Source organism: Chamaea fasciata, unplaced genomic scaffold, assembly GCF_029207755.1.
Source record: "Chamaea fasciata isolate MVZ Bird 193981 ecotype frontalis unplaced genomic scaffold, bChaFas1.0.hap1 SCAF_4, whole genome shotgun sequence".
Taxonomy (NCBI): Eukaryota; Metazoa; Chordata; class Aves; order Passeriformes; family Sylviidae; genus Chamaea; species Chamaea fasciata.
Genome location: NW_027094089.1, coordinates 44,982,084 through 44,999,693, shown reverse-complemented (window position 1 = coordinate 44,999,693; position 17,610 = coordinate 44,982,084). Strand labels below are relative to the sequence as shown.

At 42.6% G+C, this 17,610-nt stretch overlaps 1 protein-coding gene across 4 annotated transcripts in view; it reads right to left on the bottom strand.

Moving 5' to 3' along the window:
* Positions 1-1,380: 1,380 nt before the first annotated feature.
* The window catches only part of PALM2AKAP2 (PALM2 and AKAP2 fusion), a 308,648-nt gene continuing 292,418 nt past the window's right edge, over positions 1,381-17,610 (bottom strand). For 3 of the 4 annotated variants that reach the window (XM_066181417.1, XM_066181418.1, XM_066181419.1), the window contains 3 exons: positions 14,351-14,529; positions 10,931-10,969; positions 1,381-4,899 (listed from right to left, as the gene is read on the bottom strand). In XM_066181417.1, coding sequence (XP_066037514.1) covers positions 4,807-4,899; positions 10,931-10,969; positions 14,351-14,529 — 311 coding nt within the window. In that variant the 3' untranslated portion in view covers positions 1,381-4,806. The remainder of the gene's footprint in view (positions 4,900-10,930; positions 10,970-14,350; positions 14,530-17,610) is intronic. The other variant, XM_066181415.1, reaches the window with a different exon arrangement.

The window sequence follows — 17,610 nt, the reverse complement described above, 5'->3', positions numbered from 1 at the left end:
CTGAAGAGGAGATCCTTTGCCTCTCCATTTGCTTTCCCTTTGTGCTGGAGCCTCTTGAAGCCACCTGAAACTAAATGAGGTGCAAGACCTTCACCTTCTATGGGCTTATGACGGAAATTATTGATAAAATGCTCTTTTAAAGTCCTTACCTACATTGTAAAAAACACTCTGAAGTTTGGTACATGCCATTTCAACTATGCAATATGGTAACAGGGACTTGAAATGTTCTGAGTGTGTTATGAAACAGAGAGCAACAGCTGAAAACAGCAGAACTAGCTGCAAAATTTCTGACCTGCTGCCACTCACTGGTGTAACTGAATTACTTTTGCAATGTTTGAATGCTCCCTTGCAGAAGTCCAATTTTCACTTTTATTTCATATAAAATCCAAAAAAGATGCCTTGGAGTTCCTTTTCTCACTGTGTGCCACTAAGTCAAATACACAGTCCTTCTTGGCACAGAACACGGCAAGGCAGATGAAGACAGAAAGCCTCCCCTGTGTTGAGAAGACAGCAACAACTTTTTTTTTTCGAAGACTGAGGGATTGGATTTGATGGACTAATTTTCAAGCTTGTTCTCTAGCCCGTTTCTTGATTTCCATTTACTAACTGGAATGTAAATCACCAACTGGTTTTCTTCATAGGCATTTCTGATACTATCTGCACAGGGAGAGGAGGGCTGGTGTTATGGGGAGCAGAGACTGGAGGCAGCACTTGTCCCTAGCCGACTCCCACCAGAATCACCTGTGTCCTCTGCTGCTTCCCACAGAGGGTTGTAATTAAATACCTGACTATTCCCGGCACAGGGAGGGGCAGAGGCTGGCATGAACCTGGCTAGATCCCAACAAATCCCTGTGGCCCTTCTAAGGTGTACCCGGTGCTCTGGCACCTCCCAGCTCTTGCAGGGAAAAGCTGGCAGCAGCTTCCTCACAGGGGTGAGGGACAGAATCTCCCCTGGTCCAGCTGACCATGAAGGGGGAGGGAGAGGCAATGGGGAAGCAGCTGGTTGCTGCAGCCAGGCATGTAATAAATGGACAGCTGGCTGAAAGAGTGAGCTCTGCCATGCAGGAGAGTGGGGTTCCTGCAGGGGAAAAGGAAGCAAACAAAGAGGTCATGAGATTCATCATAGGGCAGATTTAGCCTCTGCAAACCTCCACTAACATGACAGTGGGGAAAAAACATATGCAGGGATGCTCTTGTTCCTGCAACTGACACCACCAAGTGGAGAGAGATCACTCCCACCTCTAGACAGAGACACCGAGTCAAGAACCACAGGAAGAGAGCGACTGACTGTCATGGGAGGTGGGACACAGGCCACTCTCTATCAACCACATGCAGCTTTCAGGGGCATACCTTCCTGCAATAACATGAAGAAACAGGCAGTTTTAGAGAAACACAACACAGGTTTCTATTTTAATGAGAAAATAATTATATACTTGCATTGTAGGCCTCACAGTCACTATAAAACAGAAGCAGGATAACATTTAAGTGGTTAACATACAGAAAGCCAGGTATTGTTGAAATTGGTTGATAAGTCATGACAAAGATGCTGCCTTTTGGTTGCCAGACATGTCAATACTACTCTATTTTCCCTCAGAAATGTCAGTACAGAGCAAGATGAAGCCCAAACTGGGCTTTAAAAACAAATTGTTCAGAAAACCTGCACTGTAACCCCAAACCAATTATAATCACAGATGCTAATGCTTAACTATTTCTCAATACACAGTTTCATTAAAACCAGTCTTTGCCACGGGAAAGGATCTGAGCGCTTCTTTTGTGGAGACAAACTCTGCAATAGTGCTCTATTGTTGCATTTGATATAATCATATATAGATAGATATGTATTACTGCCGTATACTTATAGACACCTAAGCTTGGTAGCATGCAAATGAAATAACAGAGGCAAGGAAACTGCATCATCTCACTCTTGTTACCACAGCACTCAATGTGCTGCTGACTCTAGTGTCCATAATTTCTGGAGAGAAAAACTGTGCTGGGTGAAAGTCTGTCTGTCCTGGACTGAAATACTTTTGTTGCAGGGGTTGAAAGCAAATGCTTTTATCACAGAGAACAATGCACAGAAAGATGTCTTATGATGGGTGATTACTGTCACTGGTTTCCAGTGAGAAAGCTGGAGGGAAAACAGGCCTACAGACTAAAGAAGATAAAGATGCAAGTTCCTGGGAAGGCAGTCCAGGGCTGACCCAGCTTTCAGGGGCAAATACTGGGGGAAAATATGTTGAGTGCCATTTAATGAAAGACCACCACACCACAGAGGCCATCTCCTGTTTTCAGAAAACTCCTTTTTCCTAGTCTCTCTTAGGCTTTCCCCAAAGGCCCGGAATCTTCTTGATACAGGTGTGTGAAGCTCACATCTGCAGTGACATATGGTCTCACTAGTGCTGCCCTGGTGCTGGTGCTTTTCCTACAGCTGTATGGTAACAACCTGCCTTGAGACATGAATCACCCTTGATTCACCCTTGATTACCATGCCTGAAAAACAGGTCCACTTCTTTAAATATGCAATTCCTTCACAGGCATGGAGCCTCCCTATGGTGCCTCTGCTTGAGATAAGCTTGCTGCTCTCATCACAAAGAGCTCTCAGTTCAGCAAGTTTTCTTCAGTTCAGTAGCACTTACCAAGAAAATGGAAAGAACTGAGCCAATGGGTAGATATAAATGTATTTACTACAGTTCCCTGAAAATAAGCCTCAAAATTTTAAGTGTCTGTAGACAGAAATCACATGTTGGACGAACTGAAGGGTGGTGGTGGTGGAGAATAATTTGGTTGCAAGCTCTGTGTTTAAGAAAAGCACCAGAAGTATGTTCACAGTATCGGTACTCGTTTAAATGAGCTCACTGTTTCAGGATAAAACAGCACAGCAGGTCATGAAACCAAGGAAAGGCTTAGGGAGGACACAGTATCTTGGCTGATGATATTTAAAAAAGATGTCTAAATAATAAGTGATTATAAAAAAGAAAGAATATTTTTTAAAGAAAAAATTTTAGTGTCTTTTTTTCCCATCACCTCCCAAACTTTTTAGTTTCTAGTCCAGAAATTATGGTCATAAAATATTCCTATTGTATTGCTTGGTGATAAGAAAGAGTAAACCTGCAGCCTCTATACTACATACAAATACAAAGCACAAGAATAAATACCACATTTCTTTTCCTAATTGTCAGCTTACAAAACTGGTCAATACTTTGCAATTGTGACTCATGCAAATACCATGTTGGGTCAAATTTTAATATCACAAATACTGCATTAACTCAGTGCCTTATTTTTATATCCCCTTTCAGAAAAAAAAAATATAGCACTCACCCCTATAGCTGGTAAACAGCTGTGGAGAAAATCATGAGCACACGCACTGCCATACACTTTCTGGTATGCCAGCCTCATGCCTCACCCACACACCCACACACACATCCACACTAATCCTTCACTGCTGATCCCAAGCCTAAGCAGTAACTAAAGGCTCTATGGTTTACTTGTAGCACTGAAAACACTGGCTGAATGGCTAAAATAATATTTTCTTCCCTTGTCTGCCTTCTTTGCTCATTCCTTCCAACTCATTATGCCCTTTAGCTTTTTTGTTGCCTGGAAACATGAAGACTTCCACAAAGCACTCTATTTCAAAGGCTTTTTAAGTTGTATAAATATAGTTGAAGACATAACTATCTTTCTTCTTTACTTCATACCTCTTTCTAGGCCAGAGTCTGGCTTAGTTCACTTATTGCCTCATTTAAAAATTAAATGTCCTTTATTTGTATCCCTTTTCCACTACCTTTCTACTTCAAATTATCCATCTTCTAAGATTTTACACATATGCCATTCTTTCCCACCCCACCATCAAAAAATAGTTGTCATCCGCTAAATACAGATTTTCTACTTAGAAACTTTGTTGTGTAAATAAGCTCTGAGAACCTGGAGTTCAGGTGATATTGCAAGCATATAGGATCCTAAAGCTAAGGTAATCCATTTGGCTTAGCTCTCATCCCCATCTATTCCACTCCTAAATTGTGATGGCTTGTGTTTGCAACACAAGGACTGTTTGAGTTTGCTGGATTGTACATTTGCAGTAACTGCCTCCCTGTTTGTTGGGTTTTTCTTGTTTTAAACAGATAAATTACTGGAAAGGGGAGAACACACCCCCCCCCCCCCCCCAAACAACCAACCCAATCCCAAACCCAACCCTTCAGTCTACTCAAAGAAACAGAACAGAGGGCAGTATCTTTGTGTTTTGAGGATGGATAAGAGCGCGCCGAATTAACGCCGACAGTCTTTGTGCAGCGACTGTGGGAGGCGAAGGAATTGCAGGAGGTTCTGACAGGAGCTGCTGGGTGGACGGTGCTCCTGGGGGCAAGCAGGCCTGGCAATTCAGTCAGCAAGAAATGCAAGTGTGAGCCCTGGCCACAGACTCCCCCACGAATGACTTCCTGCCACATGCCTGCAGCCTATCTGGTCTTTGGGCACAATCACCCCCTTGTGCCCACCCCCAAGGGCTCCCACCCCCTGCACCCCCTCCATTGCATTATTTCAGAGGGGAGATGGAGGGAAGAAGAAGGGGCTGTTTTCTAGATGTGTTTTTCCTGTAGTTTTAGGATTGCCAGGAGCTGGATAATTTCTGTGTCTATGGGTATCAAGTTTGTTGTGTATTTAATGAATATTGGACTAAAATGCTGCTGCTTTCATGGTGGGTTTTTGTGGGGTTTTTTTGTTGGTTTTTTTTTTTTTTCCTTTCTTTCTTTCTTCCTTTCTCTTCTTTTTGGTTCTGGCATGCCTGGTTGCTGTCTTCACACTGCAGTGTGGTTATTTGTCCTCCTCTCGGTTGGCATAAATGCCAGCTTCCCAGCGCAACGCCAGAGCACTCTTCCTTCGGTTCACCCTGGTTGCCTCGAGGACCTGGTCAGGAGAGAAAAGGAAAGCACAGGATGTCACTCAGATAGCCCTGCCCTCAGAGTGTCCCACACTGTGCACTCAGGCAGGCAGAAACCAGCCTGGTGGGCAGGGATCAGCCAGGCCAGCCCCTGCCCCAGGGGGCTCCGGTGCCACACCCTGTGCAGAAAAGGAAGAAGACATGCAATGAAGCACTCCATGACGTGAAAGTGGGGGGATGGCACACAGGAGCAAAGCACTACAGGACAGAAGTGGTAAGGAGTTGTCTGGCAGCATCCAGCTCTCTGCAGGGGAGCCCCAGCTGACCTCTACCACCCCAGCTACAATTGCCCAGTCCCAAGGTCTTGGCCTTCTCCCCAAGGCCAAATTATTTTAGTTTCAAACTGAAACTGCACACCTTCTGTACCAGGAGCCAGCAACCACCCTGCAGCTTTGTCCAGAGGCTGCTCTGGAGCTGCACATAAAGCCCAGGAAGCAGAGAGCTGCTGATTTCAGCACATCACCCGCTTAGGCAGGACCAGGCAGCACCTGCTCCCAGCCCCTGTCCCTCTCGTGGTTGTTGGGTTGCAGCTACTGTGCACTGAGATCCAAGTGCTCCTGGAGTGAAAAATCACTCTACACACAGACAAAAGGAGATTTACACAAGGAAGGCTGACAAAGCCTGGCACAAGACAGACCCAATACATTTATATGTATTTCATATACACTCATCATATACACAGGTATATGCACACACTGCGCATCTATTAGTACATATGCACACATATGAACAATTGACTAAAAATGTAAGAAACGGTTTTAACACGTGTTTTAAAAATGTCAAAAGGAAAGTGAGACAACACCAAAAGGCATTATTATGACGTGTCTGAGGTACTCCTCAGCAAGTAATGCATGGCTGTGGGTGTTTTCCACACAGCAGAGTGAGATACAAAGGGGGACTGGAGCCTTCTTACAGAAGCGTATGACAATGTTATTTTCTGACCAACACTGAATAACAGCTCCATAATGAAATCTACAGAGCTGGCAATGTCAATTGCCTCAGTGTGTTTTAACCATCCCTCCCAAAGAAGCAAACTTTTGAAGCTTTTTACATCAGTTGAAAAAATCCCACAACAAATACGAGTCTTCACTGAAGCAATGCTTGCCATACTTCATCCCTAATGCTTCCTGCAAGCTGCTCTGCTGACTGCAGAAGAGTATATGTAACCTTTTGAGATAGGATGATGATATTTTGTTCTTTTGTGAAGGAAGTCACATGCCACGAGGACTCAAGCATTGACTACAATAAAAGTAAGTAATCTAGGACTAAAGAATTTCTTCTTCCAGCTTGTGACAAGCTGTGGTTGGAAGAGCACACAAGTACTAGGCTCCTGTACAGGCAGTATCAGAAAATCAACTCTGAATGGCCAGCTGAAATTACAGGCCACCATAACTTTGCTTATGGGAATGAGAATGCACTACTGCATTTATGCCAATTGCAACCTCTAGACCTTCATTCAGGAGCTGAGGATACGACGGAGTTTTGCCCAGAATTAATATTTCCTTGCTCTCTTAGTTTCTTCTGACTATAACTGTGAACAAGCCAGAGAACTGAAGACAAAATCTGGCCAACAGAGACGGATTATAACAAATGCTCCATCTCATTCTCAGCACTGACCTTGGCTACAAAGTTAGTCCAGGTCCACTGAAGGGATTTTTTTTCTGAAATTTTGCCCAAAATCATGCCTCCTCTTTTTGCAGAATCACCACCAAAAGGAGGGGCACCAGGGCTGAGTAGTTTCTGTGTTTCCTAGCAGAGGGCAAACGTGCTCATAAACCTACCAATTTATTAAAAAAAAAAAAAAATCAGTAGGAAAAAATAGGTCTGAGACATCAGCCTGTAAGCTGCGTACTGGAGTTACTCCCACTGCAGAATGCCTGAACCACGAAAAGACACCTCAAACTGAACAATGGAGAAGCAGAACTGGGAGTGGATACCAGTCCATCATTCAGCACAAATTTCAAACTAAAACTGCCACTGTATTTTTAAATAAGGTCTGTGGAATTTGGCCTGCCAAAACAGACCAGCTGAAAATAAAATGGATTTTACATAGTTTAGAACAGTTTGAAATCAGCAGCTTCTTTGCTGAACATCACAGTATTGTGAGGGTCTCTGCTGATTGATTGCAACAGTCAGGATACTTGAACTTCGAAGATTCCTGCTTTTGATCAGTCAGCTTGTATTTGTCTTAAAAGATTGTGATAGGGTTTCTTCCATTTATCCTGGTCTGCACACCTACCCCTAAGTTTGTCTGCTTCTACAAATGCTGCTGACTCTCCAAGCAAGACTGTATCCAGATTCGTATCAGAGGTGACATGAGGGCATTGAATGTATTCTTGGACCTTGCAGGAAAGCAGGTCTGGCTCAGTATTAACACCAAACGGTACAGCATATAAACTAAAGATCCTTTTGAATAGTTAGTCCAGAATTAGTCTACTAATCTACTAAAAATGAGTGTTTGACCTAAAACAACCCTTGTTTTCACAAGGCTGTGACAGTTCTAGACCCGCTAGAGGAAACAGTGGCTTAATTATAGCATGCAAATGGAATGACTGAGTGGGGAATTGGGACTCCTCAATGGAGCATTGAATTCATGACCCAGGAAGGTGCTTGCCTAAAAACAGCTAACTATCTCCATTTTAAAATATATTTTGCCAATATCAGGGCTGACTCTAGACCCGTAATGAGTGCAGTACCCCCAGGCTCTCCATAGCAAGTCAAAAATTCTATCTCAATGCTTCACAAGCACCCTCCTTGATGATGCCCTGCATCAGCTGAGTGGGCACAGGCAGGGCCAGGCTTGGTGCTCAGGGTGTCCTAAGGCAGCCAGAGCCATAACTGCACAAAGAAGGAAGATCAGGGAGCAGATGCTTCTCTTAAGCTTAGGCTTCTTCAGCCTGGGAATTATGTCCTAAAGAAATGGCCACTTCAGGGAAAAAAGCAGTGTTACATAAAATGTCTTATTTAGCAGAGGTGATTTGAATACCAACTGTAGAAGAAGAGGAAGAACTTGGAGAGCAGAAGTAGGTTTGAGGGAAAGACAAAAGATAAGGGCTGTAAGAACTTTTCTTCACCTCTCTGCAGAAAATTCCTTTCTGGATCTTGTGGTTGCAGCTCGAGGTCTCGCTAAGAATTGCAGAGGGTTCTTTTCTTGAAGATTTCATTTATTTTTTGAGGATTTTGGAGGAAAAAGAAAATTTAAAACAGCTGCCACTGTTAGGTGTATGAATAATTTTTCTATCCATCCTAGAGATGGAGACTAACCTATACTGAGTTTGCCTCCATCAGATTTAACAAATCCAGTACATAGCTTACAGCTTAATAACTGCTCTTACTGACAACAATAGAAAGCAGTATTTTTTATATATATATTAATATATAAATATATTAATATATGCTTTAGCCCAAATAATATTTTTCACAACCACTGAAGTAGTGGTGTTTTCTGAGTAGTCAGAAAATTGACTGCTATATATAGTTCAAGACAATTTTTGTTTAACAGTAGTGGCAAAACTGATGTGGAAGTAAAACAGTTTTTCTGAGGTTTAATATTTTACTGATTCTTCCCATCTGAATCTGGAAGAACTAAAAGAAAAAAAGAAAACAGAAAATGCAAAGGTCTGCATGTCTAAAATCTGTGAGCACTGTGTAGTAAAGTTGCTGCACAAAACACATTCTTGGAGCACAGTGTGCATAAAGAGATGGAAGCACAAAAGCAAGGAACAGGCTGCCTGCTCCTGCAGATGTTGAGTGTTCCTGCTCAGGAATGATAAACCAAATGCTTTAAATAAAACTGGAACTACTGAGAGAACATCTATTTCTCCAGCATGAAGGTATTTTCCTTCCTGTACCTACCTAATGCTGTTTACTGAATACCCAGACTGCTAGTAAACACAGTGAGGAGCTGGGTATCTGAGATTAAAATGTGTTACTTGAAGCAGGAAAGTGGCAGTATTAAATTACTGCTTCTCAGTATTAAAACATGAACTGTGTGCCCTACGCCATCAAACCTAAAACTTTCATTTCCTGTTTCTTAACACAAAAATTTTCAGCAGTAGCCTTTAATATTGCATAAATGTCACTTTACTGTAATTACCTGCTACAGCATGATTGGTATTAAGGAAACTCAAGCTAATGTCCTGCACATTTGAATATATGTGTATGTGTAAGGCCAAAAGCAGGTTTGGAGGATAAAAACATCCTATATAGGGGCATGCACATAGGTCTCTAAACAGCAGTGGGATGTGCTTTTACTGCAAGCTGTGGGCATTTGGGGGTGATGCAACACATCACCCTAATGAAGCAGGATGCAGTTGCTGTGGTAGCTGAACTTCAGCAGTTAATGTGCCTTCCTATTTTCTGCTTTCCAGCATGGAGCTGCCAGAATGACTGGAAGCCCCTTCTCTCAAGCCAGCGCAAGCACAGCTGGGACAGCTACAGTGTTGCCAATGATGATTAAAACTGAGCCACCTGCCTGCACCAGAGTGCATTTTGGAATGCTCTGGTGAACAAAAGGCACAGGTCAGCTGTGAGGTTAGTAGAGAGTAGGGGCATATAGTGCCTTGCGTCTTGCTGTTCCTTCTGAAACAACCTGTCTGGTTTTAGCTGAAGATTTCCAGTGAGAATCACATGCTTTCTTCAGTCTGAGGCTGGATGCTGGGGAATAGCCAGAGAACATCCTTTCACCTTCATGAGGAATTGCTGCATTATCATTACACAAGGTGGACACAAAACTCTTCCCAGCAGCAGAAGACCATAGCCTGGGCCTGTAAAAACTACACCTGAACTTATGCCTCTCACCCAATACCAAACACTCTGATCACTACTTGCTGTTCACAAATCTTGACATCGATTATTGTGAAGATATTATGGAGGAGAAAAGGCACAACCTGTGTTTAAAACCAGGACTCTGAAAGCACACTGCTCTTATACTGATTTAACTATCTATAAATACACAGTGATCAATCACTGGGCTTGTATCAGTGTGATAAAACCCACTCTAAATTATTTAATAAATAGGAAATGGCATAGACCTGTCTTTGCTTTACTCTCCAGGTCAGAAAATGTTCATGTACTTGTCTTGAGGTAGCTGATGTGATCAAATATATTATGGAACAGGAAAAAAATGGAAGGCTCAGGTTCATAAAAAAAGTTCTGATGTTGGACAAGTGAGTATCAAATGGTAATTGTCATGACCACAATCTACAGAGAAAATTACAGGCATTTGAAATATACACTTTATTGAGCACCTCATTCCTAACAAACATTGCAAAAGTGAAGTTAGTATCAACTACCTGATCTTAAAATTACTGCCTCTGGCAAAGTCCAGCTTTGTGGAGATAAGGACTGTGCCAATTACTACTTTGCTAAAATACCAAATGTCACTGTAAATACTCTAGGCAGATTTGAGGTTATTCCACCCTGAGACAAACAATGATGCCAAGTTGTGGGACTGTGATCAGTCATCACATCACAACAGACAGGGACAAGGAAAGGTTCACAAAATCAAACAGACTGAGGCCATGCACTTCCATTTGACTCTTCCACAGATGAAAGGATGGTGTGCAGGTTTTTTTACAGAATACTAGAGATTTTGATAGTATTAAATATATTGTAATCAGAGACAAAGGAAAGCCACAGAAGTTTCATGCAGCATCTGAAAATGATTGGATCCCAGGTTTAGCTTTGCCAGCTAAATGGTAAGAGGGATTAAGGGGAAGTTCTCACTTCTCACAACAGGAATGCTCCAGTCCTAGACAACAGCCCCCATCCCTTTAATTACAACACCTCCAATGGGAGAAATTGTAACTAGAATCCAAGGGTTAGAAAACCCTTGGATAAATATTTACTGATGAGAGATATAAGGGAATATCACACACACACATTTTTTAATATGAAATGGCACTGGCACACACTATGAAAATGCCAACTGCACCAACATGCACTTGGAATCACCATGCAAGAAGAAGCCAAAATAAACAAGCACTTGAAAAGTACCTCTGAAGTAACCTTGCTAGACAGTAATTTACAGGTGTACTGGTAGAAAGGGAAAAGACCAGCATTAGTACATTGAACAAGCATGTTATAACTAGGAAACAAGAACAAATTACCGAAATTCCAAGAACTGGCACATTCCAGAGTATAAGACTTCAAGCAACTTAGTGTCATAAAAACTAAAAAAGGAAAGATCAGCCAGTTTGGTGTTATTTTAATGACGTTGCTTGGCCAGTCTCAGTCTTGTTTACCATCAACGCTTGACCTATTTCCTTGCTGCTGCTTTTTCTCTTTCACTCATCTGCTGAAATCTGTGCTGCAATACATCCTCTGGAAGAAACCACCTCCTTTCCTGAGCAGCAAAGTTCTACCAAGATGCGCTGGATTTGCCCTCTCCTTCTGAAAGGCATAACTCAAAAGCCTTGACCAGAAAGGCCACGTTGTAGCCACTGAAGCCAGACATGAAACAGAAGGGGGTGATGCCTGAAGCAGACACTACAGAGGGTAAATGTCCTACTGAAACCACCCTCCTGTCTTTTGTTGTGTCTTATGCAGGGGCAAAAGTGAATCTCTATATATCAGAACTGCTGGTGTGCTCAGCACGAGAGGGAGTTACTGTGGACACAAAACCTTTCCACAAATCTCTCCATTCAGGAGACCATGGCTGCTGTGCCAGGCACCCTGACTGCTTCCAGTACTTGAGGAAGTCTGGTTCACCTCACTGACAAAGAGCAATGCTGAGCCACATTCAGCTCCCAGGACATCATACTCCAAGTAGCAGCTGCCTGTCTGGTTGTCAGTTATGGTCCTTCTCCCACTGTATTGAATGTATTTTTTTAAATAGTGCAGTGATTTGGTATTTTGTTTCTTTAGTTCCAGAAGTCCTTTTTCCTGAGAACACTATTCAAATGCTCTGCTGACAAATTAAAGCTGTTTGTTTTTTAAATAATAGTTGATTATCCTGGACTGTAAAATATTCACTCAAACTGACAGTGGTACAAGTGCAGCACCTCTTATTAAAGTTATCTTTCCCTTGTCAGTGGCAGAGTCGTTTACCAAAGGAGTGTGGAAAAAGCCAGAGAAAAGAAACAAAACACTCCTGCTGATCTCAGGAAGTTATCCCTGGGCTCTGCAGGACACAGACCTCTAATAGGATTTTGGGTGGGCAGCAGCAAAAAAATCTTGTTTGGCTTTATGCAGCAGGCTAACAGAAGAGGAGAATGACAACAAACCTCACCACTGTGAGACTCTGGTGTCCACTGGGACTTTGCAAATTCACTGAAGCCTTGAAAATTCATAACAGAAAAGATCTACCCCACAGGTTGTCTGAGTGGCATCAATGCCCCGGCAGTGCATCTTTGGGCAGTCAGTGCCTGGGCAGCTTTAGAAGCAGTGGAGAGCTTGAGATGGCACCCAGAGCAGACCTCTGTGGTCAGACACTGCCCAGACCACTGCCCAGCACTCTGGTAAGGACATTACTTCAGACTGAAGCAGAGACCAGGCAACTGGGGCCAGTCCACCTTTCCAGGGAGCACGTGGGCAACTCTGCAAACACTTGAAGAACTGTGCCTAGGTAAATAAGCAGGATCAATTCAGCCACAAGTCACCACTTCATGGGCTGGGCAGGTCACCTTCACTCTTTGCAGGGGTAGAGGAAGATCACAGGAAGAGTACAGGCTGAGCGCCACCCCATTAATAGAGGAATGTAGAAGAGAATTTTTGAGAGAATCAGAAGAGATCCAGATTTGTAAAGTTGAATGCAAACAAAATAACTTAGTGCCTTACATGGTGTTTGTTCCAGAAAAATCTAGAATAAAACAAACAAAAAAAAGTGCTAAAAGATAAAGTGCCTTAAATCAAAAAACAGCCAAAGAAAAGCATGGAGTTAGATCAGATGTCACCCTTATGTCTTTTTATTTTGTGTGCCTTCAGCTGCTCTGAAGTTTCCAGCCACCAGGCTGACGATCTCAGTGTGGGACTCCAGTGCTGGTTTGCACAGTGGGTGTTTTATACCCAACTTTTTTTAATGTTACTCTCAGCTTCTGCAAAGGTCATGAGAGCTGCCCTGCAAGCCACTGAGCACCTTCAGAGAGAGATGCTCTGGGGAGATGCCAGGAAACAGTACTCACCAGAGCAGGTGGGGCCACCCTGTTTCACTGGGTGCTTGGGGACAGAGAGGAAATCAGATCTCGTTTCTAAGATGTGGCCCCAAGATACCACTGCCAGAATGAGACATGCTCCTGTGCACAAGCTGGCTTTCTATCTGCTGTAAAGTCTGATGGACAATGGAACCTTGTTTTTCAGTGGCCTCAGTAGAATAAGGGCCCAGAAAGTTTCTGGTGTGCACTGGAAACTAATCTATCTGCATTTTTAGCTAGCCAATGAAAGTGCAACAGGACACCTCCATAGTCCATTCCTTCTGATTTTTACTACCTTTTGTTACTGTGCAATATTCACTAGCAGTGATTAAAAGCTGCCAGACTAGTGCAGTATTTGTGTTACAAACCTTCACTTTCATCTATACTCCTAAGGAGAACCCGCCTTTAATGAACATCATTAGAAAGCAGTTTACTGGAGCATCCTTGGCAGTAGGGTCATTGTTCAGACATCTTTTGGGAAACGTCTGAAGGACTTTGGCTGCTTCAGCAAACAATGTGTGCATTTAAGGAGTTTGACACTGAACTTGTATCTTACTTTCTTCTGCACTCATTGCACAGTAATAATGACTGAATAAGAAACAGTTCATGCTCTCTGAGAAAAAAGAGATTTTCCTGAATTTTGATACTTCCAGTTACAAAATCCTTAGCTTTTCTTATTCGTGTCTCTAATGAAGAACACCTTAATTCAGATAAACTCTACTACTGCTTATGTGAAAGACAACAAATCCAGCAACAACATGATGGCTGCTGAAGGATCCAAGTTAACTTCTAAGACACTCACTCCCAGTCTAGTTCCACAAAAGGTGGTTTCTGGGGAAGTTATCAACTTACAGTGAAGACTGAGCACACTTGGACTAGACTTCAGGGGGTGCCTACATATACCGGTGTGAATACAAGCCTGATCCACAGATTTCAAAGTGTCACTGAGATAACCTATTGGAGGGTCTTGGTGATGTGTGAATTAACAGAATCTGCCAATTACAGGGCATCTAGCCCAACCGCTCTTATTATTAGTTAACATAACTAACTAAAATGTAATATAATATGACTTGCCTTTAGTATTTGCAGTGACTCCCTCTTCCACTTCCCTGGCCTGCATCTTTCCATTTTGAACACCTGTCCCTTAGAATGTGTTAAAATCCTTACCAACTTGCAAGCTGATCTGAGCAGTTTCTGGTAAGTTAACCTTTTCCAGAGTCTGTTGGTTCTTGCAAGTCATGGTCTCTGTTACAGAGCAAAAAGGGAGAAGGAGAACCGCACTTACGGCACTGTCGTCCATCCTTTCTCGTCTCTTGGTTTTGTGTGTTTCATAATCCTCCATGAGGGTCTGCATCAGGTTCTTGGGTCGCTGGGCTCCTGCAGACTCTTCGGGTGGAGGGTCCAACTGTGAGGCAGGGTCTTCTGTGGTGGGGGGTGGAGGAGGCTTGATCTTCTCTATTTTCCCTGCAATGACATGAAAAAGAACAACCATTTCTAAGCTGAGGACTCATAAATTATTTACCAAAGATGACAGCTGGAGAAGCATTTTCAGCAGGAAGAAACAGTTTGGAATGAAGTCCGTGAAACAATCTGCTAAATCAGGATGGCCATGGACTTTAAAAAAACCTCTCCCTCTTCCTGTAACCCACTACACCAGAACACTACAAAATCTTTTTACAAAACCACCGTTTACAAAAGTACCTGCTTGAAATAGCCTGTTTCCTCCTACAGGATTTCTACAATTTGGAAATGTTTGTAAGATTCTGGAAAACCACGAGATGATTTTTTTCGTGCTCAGCCACAATGCAACATGCAGGGACCACGCATGAGTCATCCAAAGGTGGTCTCTTGTTAAACACAGCTGCCTTCTCTTTCTCCAGCGCTTTTTATCTGCTTTTGTATCAGGAAAGGTTTTGGATCGATCCCTGGTGCTGCTTTTTCCTGCAGCTGTTTCCTGCACGTTTTGCAAGGTGTTCCTGTGGCAGAGCAGGATCAGGTCTCTGTCCTATAAACTCTTGGTTCAGATATGGCCTTTGAGTTTTCTTCCGGATGAAAGAGAGCCAGAGAAAAGTAATTTTTCTCTCTGACTGAGCCTATTGCACCCCATGGAAGGTCATTGTTTTAAACACAGTGACCCCAAAGGCAGGTAAAAGGCACACCAGAAAAAGAGACTGTTGCTATAAGCTGCAGGAGAGTTCACAGGTGGAGAACCCTTGCTTCTTTGGGAAGGACAAAGCTGCCTTTCTCATCACCAGGCACTGACTTGGGGTGAACCACCCACCATGCTCTGCTGGGAAGAAAGAAGACCACAGTGGCAAGTCATGGGAATGATATGTGGGGGTTCTCAGCAGTGACAGGAGAAAAAAATGCTGAATCAAAACCTCATTTCCTTTTCCATGGGACCATCATCAACTCTTTAAAAAAAGACACTTCAATGAATGTGAAAAAAAAACCAAAACAAAAACAAACAAACAAACAAACCCCCAAAAAACAAAACAACCCCCCCCCCAAAAAAACAACAACAACAACAAAAAAAAAGAGAAGAATACCCACTGCAAACTCCTAAAAATAACTGAAATAATCAGATGGATGATGCTGATTTTCAGGAAACTTGCTGATGAAACAAATGAAAACCCTAGCCAGTCCTTCAAACTGCAAAAAGCATCATGACAATTGCAGCCACTAGAGAGCAGCCTTGAAATCTCCTGTAAGAATCAACAGGATTTATTATTGAAAGAAGTGAGCCAATACTGCAGAAGTATTTTTACAAGAACTCCCCTTGCCAGGTTTTTTTCATTTCTAATCAGTGGTGAAAAACCCAGCATGATTAGTTCTTCATTACAGGCTTAATTTAAGAAGGGCAGTGCAGTGATGAAGCTGGGAATCCATCCTCTTTATATCACCCTACCAAAGACTGGAGGGAGAGTTTCTGTGGGCCCAGGCTCTTCTCTGATTTGCATGAGAACATGCTCCGCAGATAAACAGGAGTTATGCTGCCAAAGCAGAGGCCAACAGTAGGTCCTGAGCTGCCCAGCTGCACCCATGTGTGACAGCTTAGACACAGCAGGAGAGACTTGAAACTACTGTCACCCTGCCAATTAGGCCCCGTGGGTAAAAGAAGAGTGATAAAAATGAAACGCCTGAATAAGGGTCAGATATCTTGCTGTATTACTTTTTTCTGACAGTAGTAATTGCCTTGCATGGATGTACATAATGGAGGAAGAATGAGGCTTCTCAGATGTCTGCCCAACTTGTACCTTCTTCAGGGATACAGACACACCACAGGATGCTCAAATCTATGGACAAGCCTAATGGCGGAAAAGAGACCCTTCTACTCCCCTTCTCCCAGAAAACAATGCAATTGTAGGTTTTAGAGATTTCCATTTAAGAAAGGGGCTATCTTCAAGGAGGACTGCTCATCCTGGATGGAAGGCGCATCAATTTTCATAATCACAGAATCAAAAAAAATTAATGTTGGAAAAGACCTTCAAAATCACTGACTCCGAGCTTTGTATTGCATGTGTGTGTATATATATATATATATATATATCTCATAAATATATAATATATATATACATATTATACATACGTGTATTTGTATGATGGCTCCAGCATCCCAAATCTACATATAGACATTTAGTTTTTACTTAGAGATACTGTTGAATTTTTTAAAAGATATCTGCATGAAAAATTTTCAACATAAGACATTTCAGCAGCACAGACTGTTTCAGGAAACCAGTCTGTGCAGGGGTCAGGGGATTGCTGAAGTACACAAAAAAAAGATCCCTCTAGTAAGACAGAGCCTCATTACTGCACCAGGTAAAATGTGGGCTTCTTTGCTCTTCCTGAGTACCAGGTAAGGAATGCAAATATGCAAAATCACAAACAAGCAAGCCGTAAATAAAGAACCTCCCAAAGATTCTCTCACTTCACAGATATCCTCCACTAGCGAGGGAGTAAGAAAGCAAGGGGCAAATGAGCTGGGTTAGTATGTTGTTCAGGCACTGCTGGGAAGTATTTTGAGGATGACCGATGAGCACTCCAGAGGAATCCTTGGAGAAAATTATTAACTATCTTTTTTCCATACAAGTGCCTATAAAGGGGTAAGGAAACAGCATCTTCCATAAACATTTCTGCCCTAGCCTTTCTCAAAATTCTGATTTAAAAGGAAGTTCATGCATATGTATTGTATCTGATCCTTATCCTGTACCATGCATACAAGGCATTAAAAATTTTGCAATGACCTCAAAATATCTTGTCCCAAAGTTTCGGCTTCTCTTCCCACCACAAAAAAAGGTATCCTCAGGCTATGGCTGAACCTGAGAAGATTCCTAAACATGGGTCTTTATTAGAGAAAAATTGAAGGGGAAAATGGTTTTGTGGCTGAAGTGGTTTCTCTGACAGAGGCTTGAGCTCCAGGGCTGCCACTCAGGGTAAGAAAGTCGAGAGAAGAAAGAAAAGGACAGCACACACATCGCTCACAGTTACCTACAGTTTAGAGGTATCTGACTGCTTGCATCTCTAAGCTGCAGCTTCCCCACTAGG